The sequence below is a fragment of the Varanus komodoensis genome, unplaced genomic scaffold (genome assembly GCF_004798865.1).
Source record: "Varanus komodoensis strain SLA01 unplaced genomic scaffold, ASM479886v1 scaffold146, whole genome shotgun sequence".
In the NCBI taxonomy this organism is placed as follows: Eukaryota; Metazoa; Chordata; class Lepidosauria; order Squamata; family Varanidae; genus Varanus; species Varanus komodoensis.
Window position 1 is genome coordinate 159165 of NW_025335427.1, and position 12687 is coordinate 171851.

The following is a 12687-nucleotide window of genomic DNA, read 5'->3' on the forward strand; positions in this document are numbered from 1 at the left end:
GCGCCTGCTCGGAAGCGCCTCCGCCCGCAGCCAGGGGCGCGCTCGGGGGCGCCCCAAATCCGCCCTGCGCAGCCGGCAGCCTGGCGCGGCCACGCACCTTAAGCGCCGGCGGGGGATCCCACGACCCGCCTGGGCCAGGAGAGGGGACGGACGCGCCTCAGCAGGGCCTGCACACCTGCCCCCGGATGCAGCACGGAGGGGCAGGAGCTCCCTCCTCGCGGGGCAGCGAGAGGCTGGGTGCTGGGGGCAGGAGGGGCCCCCTTCCCCCCCACAGAAGCAGGCGCAGCCGGTGGCCCTGCTGGGGCCAGATCAAAGGTGGCCTCAGTCCTGGGTGCCTTGGCGAAAGGGGAGCTGGAAGGCCGCCCCAGAGCAGGTGGGGGTTGCCTCCCTGGACACAGCGGACAGGAAGCCGTTTTCCCTTTTGGATACTTTATTGATATGCACAAGCCAGCGGGCCCTCCCTCAGACGCGGAGCTCCATGCCGTTGATTTGGGGGCCACTCAGAAGCGAAAGGGGCACGTGCATCCCTGGAGCGCAGAGGGCCGCCATGCCAGGCTCCTCCTGGCTCTCGCAGACCCCTCCAGAGCAGGGCTGTAAAGGGGAAGGGGCAAGGCAGAAGAAAGATGAGCAGCCCCCTGGGACCTCGGGGCCCTTGGCAGCGTTTCCCCGCCTGCCCGCCCCGCCTCCCTCGGTGGCTTCCCTGCCCACAGCTGGGAGCAGGCGCTGCTTCTTCGGCCGCTGCTAAGCCAAGGGTGCAGAGGCAGGTAGAACTGAACCCATGCAAGCAAGAGCAGGGCCTCTGCTCAGCTCCTGGGCATCCTCCACTACCCAGGCTGACCAGCACGATCCGGAGGCATGGAGTGGCCTCAGGTACCACGCTGGCCCCAGGTGTGGATGGCTGTTCCTGGAAAGCCCCAGGGCCATGCCCACCCTGAGCAGCAGACCCCACCCCAGGCAGCAAGGAAAGTCCTGGGGGAGTGTGGGGTCAGCTCCTGGTGGCCTCTTGTGCTTCCTTCCTGCATGGGCTGGCCAGGAGAGGGCCAGCGGATGCCCTGCCTTGGCCAGACGTACCCGTGCTGCTCAGAGGTTGTCGTCTTCACCTTGCCTGAAAGGAAGGAGCACAGAACTGAGTCACTGAGCACCCACCCCCTGAATGCCCAGCCCCCCTTCAGGCTGGGGGCAGGGCAGGCATGGGGCAGGGGAGAGCGGCACCCACAAGCGGCACCCACCGTCGTTGCTGCTTCTTCCCTCCACAGCGAAAGCGCCGACCTAAAAGCAGAAACAGGGTGCTACTTCAGGCAAACTGGTGCCTTCATTGGCGGCGGGGGGGGGGATCTCCTGGTGCCCTTCCTTCAGAGGGCTTCCACTGCTCGAGTCCAGCTGCTGCCTTCGCCTCCCCAGTCCTCTGCCCCTCAAGAAGAGGCCGCGCCCTGGAGGTTGGGCCCCGCCATGGGGCTTGCGAGGTGCCGCAGAGGAGCTGGAACTTTCCACAGAGATAAAAATCCAGCCAAACAGGGCAGGGCAGGCAGCCAGCACGGGAGGGGAAGCAGTTCGCTCATTAGCAGCAGGGCGGGGGACCTCTCCCCCCCCCATGGAAGGATGAGCCCCCAGCCCCGCCTTGAGGGCAGGTGGTGAAAGCACTGGCGCCATCACCACCCGGAGAAGGAAAAGCCGCAAAACCTCCCCTTCCTCCTTCCAGAATGTGCGTCTTCTAGGAGGACGTGGAGCACGTGAAACGTGGCCTCGCCTGCCTGGAGAGAAGGGTGGGCAAAGCTCCACCTGGTGAATTTCTTCCTGTTGGGCAGTCAGACTCCAGCTCGGGGCCAGAAGGGAACACATGCATGGAGAGGCGGGCAGCGGCCTGGGGAGGGCCTGGGTGAAAGGGCAGACTTGCCCAACGCCTGCCCATGTCTCCTTGGGCAGCTTGGGGTGCAGGTGGGAGCACGTGCTTGGCGAGCCAAAGGTCCAGGGCAAGATGGCCAGGGCTGCAGTTCAGCTGGAGGAAGTAGCGCTGCCCCCCCCCATGGCTGCCAGGGTGTGTGGGCACCATCCCACATGGCTGGGCCCACGTGTGGCTCCATGCCGGCCCTCCAGTCCCCAAACCCAGACACTTACTGAAGATGATGGCAAGTCCAATCAGGAAGGCCAGCACAGCGAAGACCAGCCCTCCGTTGCGGATGGTCTCATAATCTTGGGAAATGATGGGGGAGAGCAGTAAGCCCCGGCCGGCACGGCAGCTGCATGTTGCAGGACTCTGGGCTGTGGGGGCCCCCCCGCCCACATTTGGTGGCGCAGTGGAACATTCCTATACGTGCATGTGAGGACTCAGTGCTGGGGAAATGCTCCACGGGGAGGGGGAACCAAAATTGTACTTGCTTATACATTTGCTCATTACTTTAGGACTTCAACAACAGGAAAGTATCACATTGCCCCCCCCCCGCAAGATGCAACCCCCTCCCCGCAAATAAGCCAATGCTCATGGCCACACAATAAATGCTTTGACTGTTAGCTGCTCTGGAGTAGCTGAATTAGCCAAAAAGCCAGCATTCTAAAGTGCTATTTAAAAAGGCACCTTTAATACACCACCAAACACACTCGTTCTTCTGACAGAGAACGTGAGCTACTCAAAGGTGTTGCTGGGCAGCGTTTCCCATTTACAGCTGCAAAACATCCCAAGGACCCTCCAGGCACACCTCCCACCCCCAAATGCTTCCTGTGTGAGGGCCGCCCCCTGCTCCATCCTGGATGGATCCCACCCTACTCACACCCCCCCTCACCCCCAGACCTTCCTTACCGTAAGAAAAGCGATCCATCTTGGCCTTGGGGAAGCTTTCTGGAGGGAGAAAAGCCGGAGGGGGGAAGGTCACAGAGGCCGGGGAAGAGGCAAGGCTGGCACACGGCATGGCAGGCGGCAGCTGCTCCCGGGCAGGGGGTGGGGCTGGCAGTGGCTGGGAGAGGCCCCAGAGCCATGAGCCCAGGAGAGGGCGGTTTGTGGCCCTCTGGGTGGGTGGGCCTGTGATGGGGCAAGATGGGGGAGCCAGCAGTGGCAGACGCTGAGCGTTGTAGGCCAGAACCTCTGGAAGGCCACGCATTGCCCGGCACTGCTTTAGTGGGACGGCTGGAGTGGGAGATCTTCCCGGGACTGCTGCTGCCTAGCAGGGCCCAGGGCAGCCCAGGCAGAAGAAAGCTGGCCGGAGCCGGTGGCTGATGCCTCCTGGCTGCAGCACTTGTTCCGGAGGCACTGGTAGCCCTGGCACCTGTGGGCCACCGCACGTCCTGCTTGGGTCAGCCAGCCAGCGGCGTTCCCTGGCTGCAGCCGTGGGGCCAGTCCCGCGCACGGAATCCCTGGGCCGGGGCGCCCTGCCGTGGGCGGCGAGCAGCTTGTTCCGGTGCGGTCCAGCGCTGGGCGCCCAGGGCTGCTCGGCCACGGCGCGCTGGACGGGCCAGGGCGAGGCCGCCGCCGCCGCCCGAGGCGGGGCCGGGCGGCTTCCTCCCCAGTCGCGGCTTCTCCGGCTTGAGCCGCGCTGCGATCCGGCGCCTGCAGGGAAGCGCGGCGGGCGTGGGCGGAACGCGCCTCGCTTCGCCCGAAGTTTGCGAAGGGCCAGGGAGAAGCTGCGGAGGTAAACCGCCGAGCCGCCTGCCCGGAGCCCCGGCCGAGAGCGGCCCGCCAAGCCGGGCGAGGGCTTACCGTCCGCCGTCGTCCAGGATCGCCTCGCTCTGAGACGGGGCCGCGCGGCGCGCCCCTTCGGCGCGGGGTGGGCAGGGCGGCCAAGCCCCGTTAAACATTAATGGGCTCGCTACGCCGGCGCTGCGCAGCCTGGAGCCCGCTGGACAGGCGTGCCGTCCTGGGGAGAGGCAGGGGAGCTCCAAGGGGGAGCTCCGCGGGCCTCCGGGCGCTCGGGCAAGGTGGGGAAGGCGCAGGACGAGGGAGGCGGTGGGGAGGGGCGGATGCCCAAGCTGCCCCGATGAGGCCGTGGTGGAAGCGCTCCCTGAGGTGCCGGGCTCGCGGGGCCGCCCTGAGCATGAGCACACCCGGCCACTGCACTGGGGCCCTGGAAGCCCCCCCCCCCCGCAGAAGGCCCCTGGGACCTGCCGCTGCCTGCGGGGACCCCCACTGAGCTCCTGCTGCCCTCCCTTTCCCAAGCCGGAGCCCTTCCTGGATGTTCCCTGCCAGCCTTGCCTTTAGGTGCACCTGACTGGTGTACTGCTGTTAACAGCACCAAGTGCACATTACACCGCATGAAGGCATCTGGTTGCGTTTAGCTTTTCCCCCCACCTGTGAGGACCGGGCCACAGACAGCCCACGAAGGGCCAGCCAAGGATCTGGAGGCATCACCTTAGGGCCAGCGGTTTGCTGTGTGATGCCTGAAGGGACAGGTGTGAGGGGGGCTCAGCACCAGCCTCGCACACGACGAGGCCTTGAGCGAGGCTTCTCCTGAACATGCACGCGTCTTTTCTTACTTGATCTCTGCCTCGCCTTTCTGCCCCAAAATGGCACCCAAGGCAGCTTACAAAACAAGCCAACCTGGCGCACAAGAAAGTGCATGGATACACAGTAAAACAGCCATTACAGAACGAGAAGCACACCCAGTCCCGAACAGGCCAAAGGCCTCCTGAACGAAGGGGTCTTTGTCAGCAGGAGGAAGGCAGCAGGGCAGGAGCAGCGCGAGCCCCCAGAGGGGGAGCGTCACAGCCTGGAAGTGGCCACAGACCACTTGCCTGTGCGCCAGGTACACACGGGTTCTCGAGGTCTGTCAATCATTGACCATCCAGGTCAGGCACCAGAAGTGGATTAATTTTCTGGTAATATCTGCCTCAGGGCTCCGGAGACCTCAATCCGTGCCAGCAGACCCCCCCGCCCCCCCGTGAGCCTGTGCAGGCGGCCTGCTGAATTCAGGGCTTTCCTTTATGAGGAGCCCCGCCGCAGGCACCTCCCATGCTCCAGTCCCCCCTGCGGGTGGCACTCCATGTGCTCCCACCGGTGTGTGCCGGTGTGGCGCATCTCTGTGCACCCGCTGGAGCGCGAGTCAGCCTGACCTTGACTGCCACTGCGAAGCAAGCGGCCGGTTCCAGGGAAGGAGCCAGCCGCCTCCTGCATGCAGCACCCCACTGGCGGCCGCATTTTAATGTTCAACTAGCTGGCTGCAGCACACAACGCGACTCTTTCACGGCTGATCTCTGGCCTGGACTGGCTCGAGACAAGCCCACGCAGTGACCCCAGTGCTCCCGCAGGAAACACGCCTCCATTAGCATTGTTCCTACGGCACATTAAAGACGTCTGCCAAGCCGCCACATCAGAGTGGAGGCTGGCCTGCCCGCCCTCCCAGCCCCCCAGCCAAACCTGGAGTCTGCTCTTAAGGATGCGTGTCGGAAGGAGATGACTCGGCCCCCCTGCTTCCTGAACAGCCCTTGGTGGCCAGGACACTTTGCTCGTGCTGTTAGTGTGTCCAGAATGCACACGTGGCAAGCCACCACTCTGCACAGGTGCCCTCTTGCAGTGCATGGTACGCCTTGGGCCGCGGGGCACAAGTGCACCAAGTCATGCTCAGTCCTGGCCACACCAAATTGACAAGGCTGGGCACCAAATTGGAGGGAACGGGGAGCATTCGCCCTGACCCGAAAACACATCTTTCGTCCAGCCTCCTGTACAATGGTGTGAAGTTGGCAGACAGCTGGCAAACGGGCAGGGCAACCGAAGCCCAGTTTCTGCTCCAGCATCCAGGCTGTGGTGGAGCAGGGAAGGGCAGCAAAGGAGCGGTGTGCATGCGGCCGTGCAGAGCTGCTGCCCCCTGGTCAGAGTGGCTGGATTGTTCCGGGGAGGGCGGCAAACAGCACATCACTGCACGTCAGAGCCCCCACCGCCCACCCCACCAGGCCTGCAGGACCGACGCGGCAGAGCCTTGGGGAGCAGAGCTTCCCCGCCAGGTCCTTCCAGTGAAAGGGTTATTCCCCGTTAGGAGGAGAAGAAACGGACAGCAGGAGGCAAAACGGGCTGCGTGCCAAAGGGCAATGGCAACATGAAACCGCAGAAGGCAGCTGTCCTTGGGGCACGGAGGGGCCTGCCTTGAAAGGCTTCTCGGGCCCAGCAAGAGAGCCACGGAGCACGCGGGTGAGGGCACCAGTGCACCTGGGAAGGATCAGACCTGGGGGATCTCAGAGCGCAGGTGGGCAGAAAAAAGACAGGAATCGCCCAGTGGGCCTCTGCTTGATCTGCAGTGGCACAGCAGAGATTTCGGGCTCCCAGTTGTTTGATAAGGACAGTGGAAAAATCATCCCCTCCCTCAAACGGGCTGCCCAAAAGGAGGAGGCCGGGGGAGCCAGGCCGGTGTTTCTGGGTGGCAGGATGGACAGGCAGAGCGCTCAGTGCTGGCGCTGGGCAGGAGGGCTCCGGCTCTGGGCTGCCCAGGGACTGCAAAGAGGAGGCCAAGCCACTGAAGTAGAAAGACTATTTTATTCCTTCCTCTCTTGGGTTCGGGGACACAACACAAAAATGCAACCAGCCTTTATCACAGCAGGGCGGCCTGTTTCAGAGGAACGCACGACAGAGGGTTCAGCTTTCAGAGTCACAACACTTTTACAGCTGGGCAGTTTCTACCAGGTGTGTTAAACGGCCGTTACTGACGGCGCAGGAGGAACACGACAGAGAGGCGTGGGCGACACAGATGTGGCATATGCACACACAGCAGAGATATGGCAAGGGAAAGGCAGGGCAGGGAGACGGGGGCACCCTCTGCTCCTGTAAGCTGCTGGAATGTCACCGGGACCAGAGACAAGGCAACTCACACCGAGGGGAAGGCGCTCTCCACAGCCTGGCGCACTGTCCCAGTGCCCACATCCCCCTGGAAGGGCACCAGAAGACAGTGGGGCAGGTGAGCTCTCCCAGAGCAGGGAGCCCCCCGCTCCCGAAGGGAGGTTCCCCTGCAGGAGTTGCCCCCACGGGGAGGGGCATCATGTCAAAGCAGTACAGGGGAGGGGGTGGGAGAAAGTGGGGTGGGGAGGGGACACGGGGCACGCCCACACGACAACAACATCACAGTGGAGCTACCAGGGGCACCATGGATGCACATGACACAGTGGCTCTGTTTTGGCGGCAGGGAGGATGGAGTCTGGCGGACCTGGCAGAGAACCGAGGCTCCGAGACACTGGCGGACGCAGACGGGGTGGCGCTCTTGGCACGTCCTGGCGGGGACCCCGGGCTCGCCTCAGCGGCTCCTCGTGCTGCTCGCATCGGGGGCTGGCGGGCTCACCCTCCGCTCTCTCAATCTGCAGCGCGGAGGAATGCACAAGCGCTCCAGCACCTGCCTGGTGGGAGCAGTCCTTCAGGGAAGGGCCACCTGGGCAGGTCAGGCCTGCTTGTCGCCCAGGCGGCCCGTGCCTGCGGCTCGCTCATCTCGCGGGTCAGATGGCTTGCTCCAGCTGCAAGGCTCCCCCAACCTGGCAGCGTGGCCTCCCCAAGCAGACCCAGGGGCACGGCACCCGCCACGAGGGTGCCCAGAGGAGCCCACGCCCGGCCTGCCTTCCACAGAGAACACCCACGGTCCTGAAGCATACCAGGCAGCAGCGAAGCGACACACGGGGCAAGACTGGGGTACACCTCCACCCCCCTCTGCAGCCTCTAGAATGGGATCAGAGGAGGGGACGCAGGACGCCAGTTCTGCAGGAAGGGTCTCTCCCCGCCACTCAGAAGCACAGAAGCTTGAGCGCTGCACTCCAGAGAGATCCCAGCATTTCCCTCCCAAACTTCAGTGTTCACTTTTGGACAGACTTGGGAGAAGAGGCAACTGCCCAGAGAAGCGAAGATGCTCGGCAGGTCTGTCATCATTCAGCAAACGCAGCCAAGGAAGTTCTCAATCGGATCTCAGGCAGGACCCCACCGCAGGGGCCAAAGGAGCCCCCATCCATATGGGCGCGCTTGCATGATGGTAGCCCTATTCCAGAGTGGGTATCGGGCACAGAAGCCCTGGGGACACCCTTCTGCAGTTCTCATGCTGCCATGCCCACCCCCCCAAAGGACAGCCCTCTCCCCCCACAAGAAAGCTCACCTCTTGGCTGCTGTTCAATTCTCTGCTTTCGCTGCTCCTGCCGCTGCAAAACAAGGCCAGGTGAGGACCAGGGCAAGGCCACAGCAGGCTCGAAGTGTGGCTGGCTGCACCAGGGGCTGTGTGTGGGAATGGGGGGGGGGCAGCCATGCGTTTCGCCCTGGTGCTGCCCACCGGCTCCTCAGAGAAGATTCTGCCTTGGGAGGGCCGAAGAGGGTCGATGCCAACGCAACAGGGGATCAGCGCCCTCAGCTTGGAGAGCCTGTCCCGGGGGGCCAGCAGGGCCTGCCAGGACTGGCGCTCTGCTCCTGCGGGCCTGCAGGTCCATGTATTACCAAGAGTGGGCCGGCTGCTTCCCGGGGCTGTGGACAAGCAAGCCGCTGGGCACCTGGGACACAGTGCCAGGGCTGTCAGGCAGCTCCACACAGACGGGGCACCGGGAACGGGAAGGGCCCTTACCATTTGAGGCAATCAGATTTTCTGCCTGGGCCTCCTCCTCTCCGGGAGCCCTGAAGACAAAGAGCAAGAGCAGAGTTTCCTCAGAGGAGAGCAGCGGCCGGCCCGCATCCCCGGGCAGCTTGTGAGCCATGCTGGTGACTCGTGCTGCCGAAGCCAGCCTCTCTCGTGGCTCGGGCCACCCCCTTGCCCACTCATCGCCAACTGCCCAGGCCCCCTCACCTGCCCCCAGGCCTGCTGCTCCCCCACCTGTCTCCGCCGAGGCCCCCTGCTCCCCGCCTGCCTGAGCCGCCTGCCAGACAGCTGAGTGACCCCCCCCCCCCCCCGATTCCCAGCCCTGGGCGGCGAACCTCCATCGCAGCCCTGCCCTCCCATTGCTGCCTCCACGCCCCCATTGCCTCCCTTCCAACACGCTTCAGGGTGAGGCTCAGGTGCACTGATAGGCGCAATGAATAAACAAAGTCAATCTATGCGACCCCTGAGGCTCTCCAGGTGAGCTGAAGTGCCTTGAATATTTGGCTGCATTCCTGCCCTCTACATTTTTCTGTCTCAAGTTTTAGTTTAGCCCTCTCATTGTTCCTTGAAATGGTCATGTGCGGTACTTTATTGTTTTCAGTGTGCACAGCCCTGGGATTGATGGAGGAAGACCACCCCATGACACCCCCTCTGCCACGGGCAGCCACACTCCACGGGGCCGGCCTTGACGCACCCACCGCTGGCATGCGGCCAGCCAGGCGCTCCCCATCGCATGTGCAGCCTTGCAGAACTCCGATAGGGTCCTCGCCGCTCTGCTCCGGGTGCTTTCCCACCCAAAGCAGGTCCCCAGAGGAGCAGGGGAGAGGGACGCAGCTGGGAGGGCCATAGGCCGGACCATTCCTGCTCGCGGGATGTGACCATTCCTGCTCGCGGGATGTGCGGAAGTCGATGGGGAAAGCAGAACAGGGCCCGCTGAGAGTCCGCCCCCCCGCCTGTCGTGTACCTGGGCTTCTGCTTGAAGCTGCACCTGCATCTCCGGCCTGGGAAGAGAAGGAAGGGGCAACAGAAGCTGCAGGCTCCCTGCAAGATTGGGTGAGTGCTCCTCCCCCCACCGCCCTGAGTGTCCCTGAGCAGGAGGGAGCCCCTGCCTGCTCTCTGCTGCCCTGTGGTCTGCTCAGGTCGCCCCGCGGGGCCACGCCGAGTTGCCTGGGATGCCTCGCAGGGGCGTGGGGCTCTTGCTGAGCTCTCCAGGTCCGTCACCGCCTGGCAGCAGAAGTGCCCCCCTCCGTGCTCTGGCCCCGAGAGGGCAAGCAGAGCCCCCGCCTGGGGAGCACTTGGCCTGCTGGCTGCAGGCTGTCCACCGAGCCCCGAGCCCTCTGGCCACGGGCGCAGCCACTCGCTTACTCAGGATCAGGAGGATGCCAACCGTGAAGAAGACCACGGCGAAGACCAGGCCGCCGATCCGCAAGGTCTGGTAGTCTGTAGGAAACAAGAGGGAGCGGTGGCAGCTCCAGGCAGAGCGATTGGCTTTGGCCGCTTTGGCGGCTGCCAGAAGGAGCGGGAGACTCACCGTACTTAAAGGGGTCCTTTTCTTTCTCCTGATCGGTCACTGGAAATTACAAACAGATGAGCACCGATGAAATGGGTGGGTGGGCAGCAAAAGGCCTGAGACCCCATCCTGCCTGAGAGCAAGATTGTGGGGGGTGGGGAGGCAGGCAGGCGGAGGCAGGCAGTCATCCTGGGGCCCAAGCAGAGGCAGCAGGAGGTGGTTCAGCTCGGAGTGGGAGGCAGTCCAGAGCAGCTTCTGGGTAGAAAACCCAGAGCGTGGCAGAGGCAGCGGCTGCTGCCGGCTCAGGCCCCGGGCACGGCCACTGGAGGGCAAGGACGCTCTTGTCATTGCTGCCCTGCACAACGGGGGGTTCTTTTCTGAGGGGAGGCCAAAGAACTGGCAAGCCCAGTCCCTGGAAGGCTTCCTGCCTAGCTGATAATGGAGAGACTTCAGCCCTCTGAAGAAAGGATGCTTCGCCAGAGCCCTTTCCTCCCACAGAGAAACCAAGATGAAGGCCAAAGAGCTGGGAGGACGTGGGGCGCAGGCAGAGAGCCTCCAGGCCCAGCTGCCTCTCCAGGTCCTCTCGCCTGCTCAGCTGCCAGGGATCCGGACAGGCCCCTCCCCTCTCCCCACAGCCCTACAGCAGCCGCAGGTAGGCAAGGGACGCCGAGGCTCTCTTGGAGGGAAGGGGGCCGAGGCTGCACGTACCGTCTGCTAACATGGCTGGAACCAGCAGGGAGCAGAGCAGTATCAGCTCCTCTTCCATGGCCGCTGGGGAAGAGAGAGGCAGAAGGCATCAGGCAGCAGGGCGAGGGTGAGGGCGAGGGGGCAGGGGCGGCCTCCTCCGGGCTGCAGGGCTGGCCGCGGTGCGAGGCAGAGAGAGGGCAGGGAGCACAGGCGTGCCAGGGAAGGGCCTGCGATGTCTTGCTGTGCGCCCCGAGTCTGCTGCAGCCGCCCTGCCTGCCCGCGATGGTGGAGGCAGGAACAGTTCTGAGGAGGCTCACTGGCTCCTTGTCCTGCTGGGCACCAGCCTGTCACCAGCAGAGTCAGGAGCTAATGCTCAAAGGTTCTCACATGCCAACGCCAGCTCAGGGCACCTCCTGCAACTCCACGATGATCGATGATCGGGAGATTTCCCCAGTGAAGACCCACGGCGATGCTCTCGAATTGGCACGGCCATTTGAATGCAAAGCATACCCATACACCGTGGCCGCAGGCGACAGCGGCATGCAAAGCACGTGTCCTGGGCCTCCCAAATCAAGCTTTGCGGCACTCCAGGTCACACACCCGGGCCCCCAGGGAGGGCCTTCTCGCAGCCGCACTGGGCCCAGCCTGGCCTCCCTCCTGGCCCCGACAGTTCGCCCGGCGTGAAGAGAGGTGCGCTCTGGGCACGAGGCTCCTGCGGGGGGGGGGGGGGCTGGGGGCAGAAGGGACGGGCCGCCGGCCCCGCGCAGCACCTCCGTGCCAGTCTTCAGCAGGCGGCACAACGCGAATGGAGCAGCACGGGTGCCTGCCAAATGCGGGCCAGCTCGAGGCACGCTGCGGATGACGTGGTGCTGAGGACAAGGCAGCCCCGTCACGCACACAAAGAGAGATTCTTCGAACATGAAACGAGCAAGCAGCTGGGCCAGAATCCCCGAAGACCCCGGCAGCCATTTCCCACATACTATAACGATGCAAATGTCCTCATGCCAGCGCCAGCCACGTCCTAATCAGGCAGGAGCTGAGCTGCACAACTAGAGCACAGCGGAAGTTTGCAGAACCAGAACAAAACACAGGCAGGCAAAAACGGCACCCCTGAAGCTCAAAGAAGACGCCCCGGATGTCAACTGCTGGGGGTGCAGTGGGTGGTGGAGGCTCAGTCTTCGGTCATGGCCTTGGCTAGCAAAAGAAGCGAGTTGGGCTTAGGGTGCAAATGCTGGGGGCAAACAACTCTTGTCCCAGAGAGAATGCAAACGCCACCACCGGAGCTTTTGGACGCTTGATGTTTCGCTCTGGAATCAGCCTGCTACAGCCGAATATTTCCTTTACAACAATCTCTGCACCAGCCAGCAAAACAATGCACTTAGCACTGGTTTTTAATCAGAAGGAAAGGATTTTGTCAAATGATTGAACAAACCCATCTGCTGCCTCTTTTTTCTAAACCATGAACTAGAAAATGGTGGTGGTGGCGGCGGGTTTGTATGGTTTATTCGTCATTCTCTTTTGATGTTTCATTGTTTGCCACGCTCAGCAGAGGTGGCCAAGTCAACCCCGCGTCGTGACTTGTGACCTTCTGTGGTGGGTTTTGAGGACTTTGCTGCCTGGCCGTGCAGATGCAGCCCCTTGCTCTCTGGCTTGCCAATGCCCAGACTTCGGGCAACCTATTTGCCAGATTCTGTCGAGCCAAGCGGAAGGGCTAGCGCTGTTGGAAGTTCAGGGCACAGCAGGGCAGCTGTATCAACGTCATCCTTTTGTCAGCGACTCGCTAGGGGCCGTGCTGCAGAAAACAGAGGATGCCCCGTCCGGGAAGACAGTCTGTGGCCACTCAGGCAGCTGAGTGCCCTGGATGCCACAGCAAGCATGAAGGTGGACTGGAGGTGGGGAGATGCCGGCTCCCTCCCCACCCAGGACCACACCCGACCCTGCCCCAAAACCAGATGGGGTGGCCCTCGAGTTGTGGTCCAT

At 63.3% G+C, this 12687-nt stretch overlaps 1 protein-coding gene across 1 annotated transcript; it reads right to left on the reverse strand.

The window, feature by feature from the left end:
- Positions 1 to 457: 457 nt before the first annotated feature.
- LOC123020239 (FXYD domain-containing ion transport regulator 6-like) lies at positions 458 to 10786 on the reverse strand. The gene is made up of 13 exons (XM_044423683.1): positions 10729 to 10786; positions 10042 to 10080; positions 9876 to 9950; positions 9475 to 9511; positions 8499 to 8548; positions 8060 to 8085; positions 6786 to 6839; positions 3689 to 3743; positions 2795 to 2833; positions 2116 to 2190; positions 1230 to 1269; positions 1072 to 1105; positions 458 to 591 (listed from the first exon to the last, which is right to left on the reverse strand). The coding sequence occupies exons 1-12, from the start codon at positions 10784 to 10786 to the stop codon at positions 1081 to 1083; spliced, it is 573 nt and encodes a 190-aa protein (XP_044279618.1). The 3' UTR covers positions 458 to 591; positions 1072 to 1080.
- Between the last annotated feature and the right edge of the window lie 1901 nt (positions 10787 to 12687).

Bases quoted from the DNA above. Each gene is read 5' to 3' on its own strand.
- LOC123020239 (XM_044423683.1), bottom strand. From the start codon at position 10,786: ATGGAAGAGGAGCTGATACTGCTCTGCTCCCTGCTGGTTCCAGCCATG. The intron at 9,512-9,875 runs GTAAGCGAGTGG...TTCTCTTCCCAG, and splicing joins TGGCATCCTCCTGATCCTGA to GCCGGAGATGCAGGTGCAGC. The intron at 2,191-2,794 runs GTAAGGAAGGTC...TCATTTCCCAAG, and splicing joins GATGGATCGCTTTTCTTACG to ATTATGAGACCATCCGCAAC.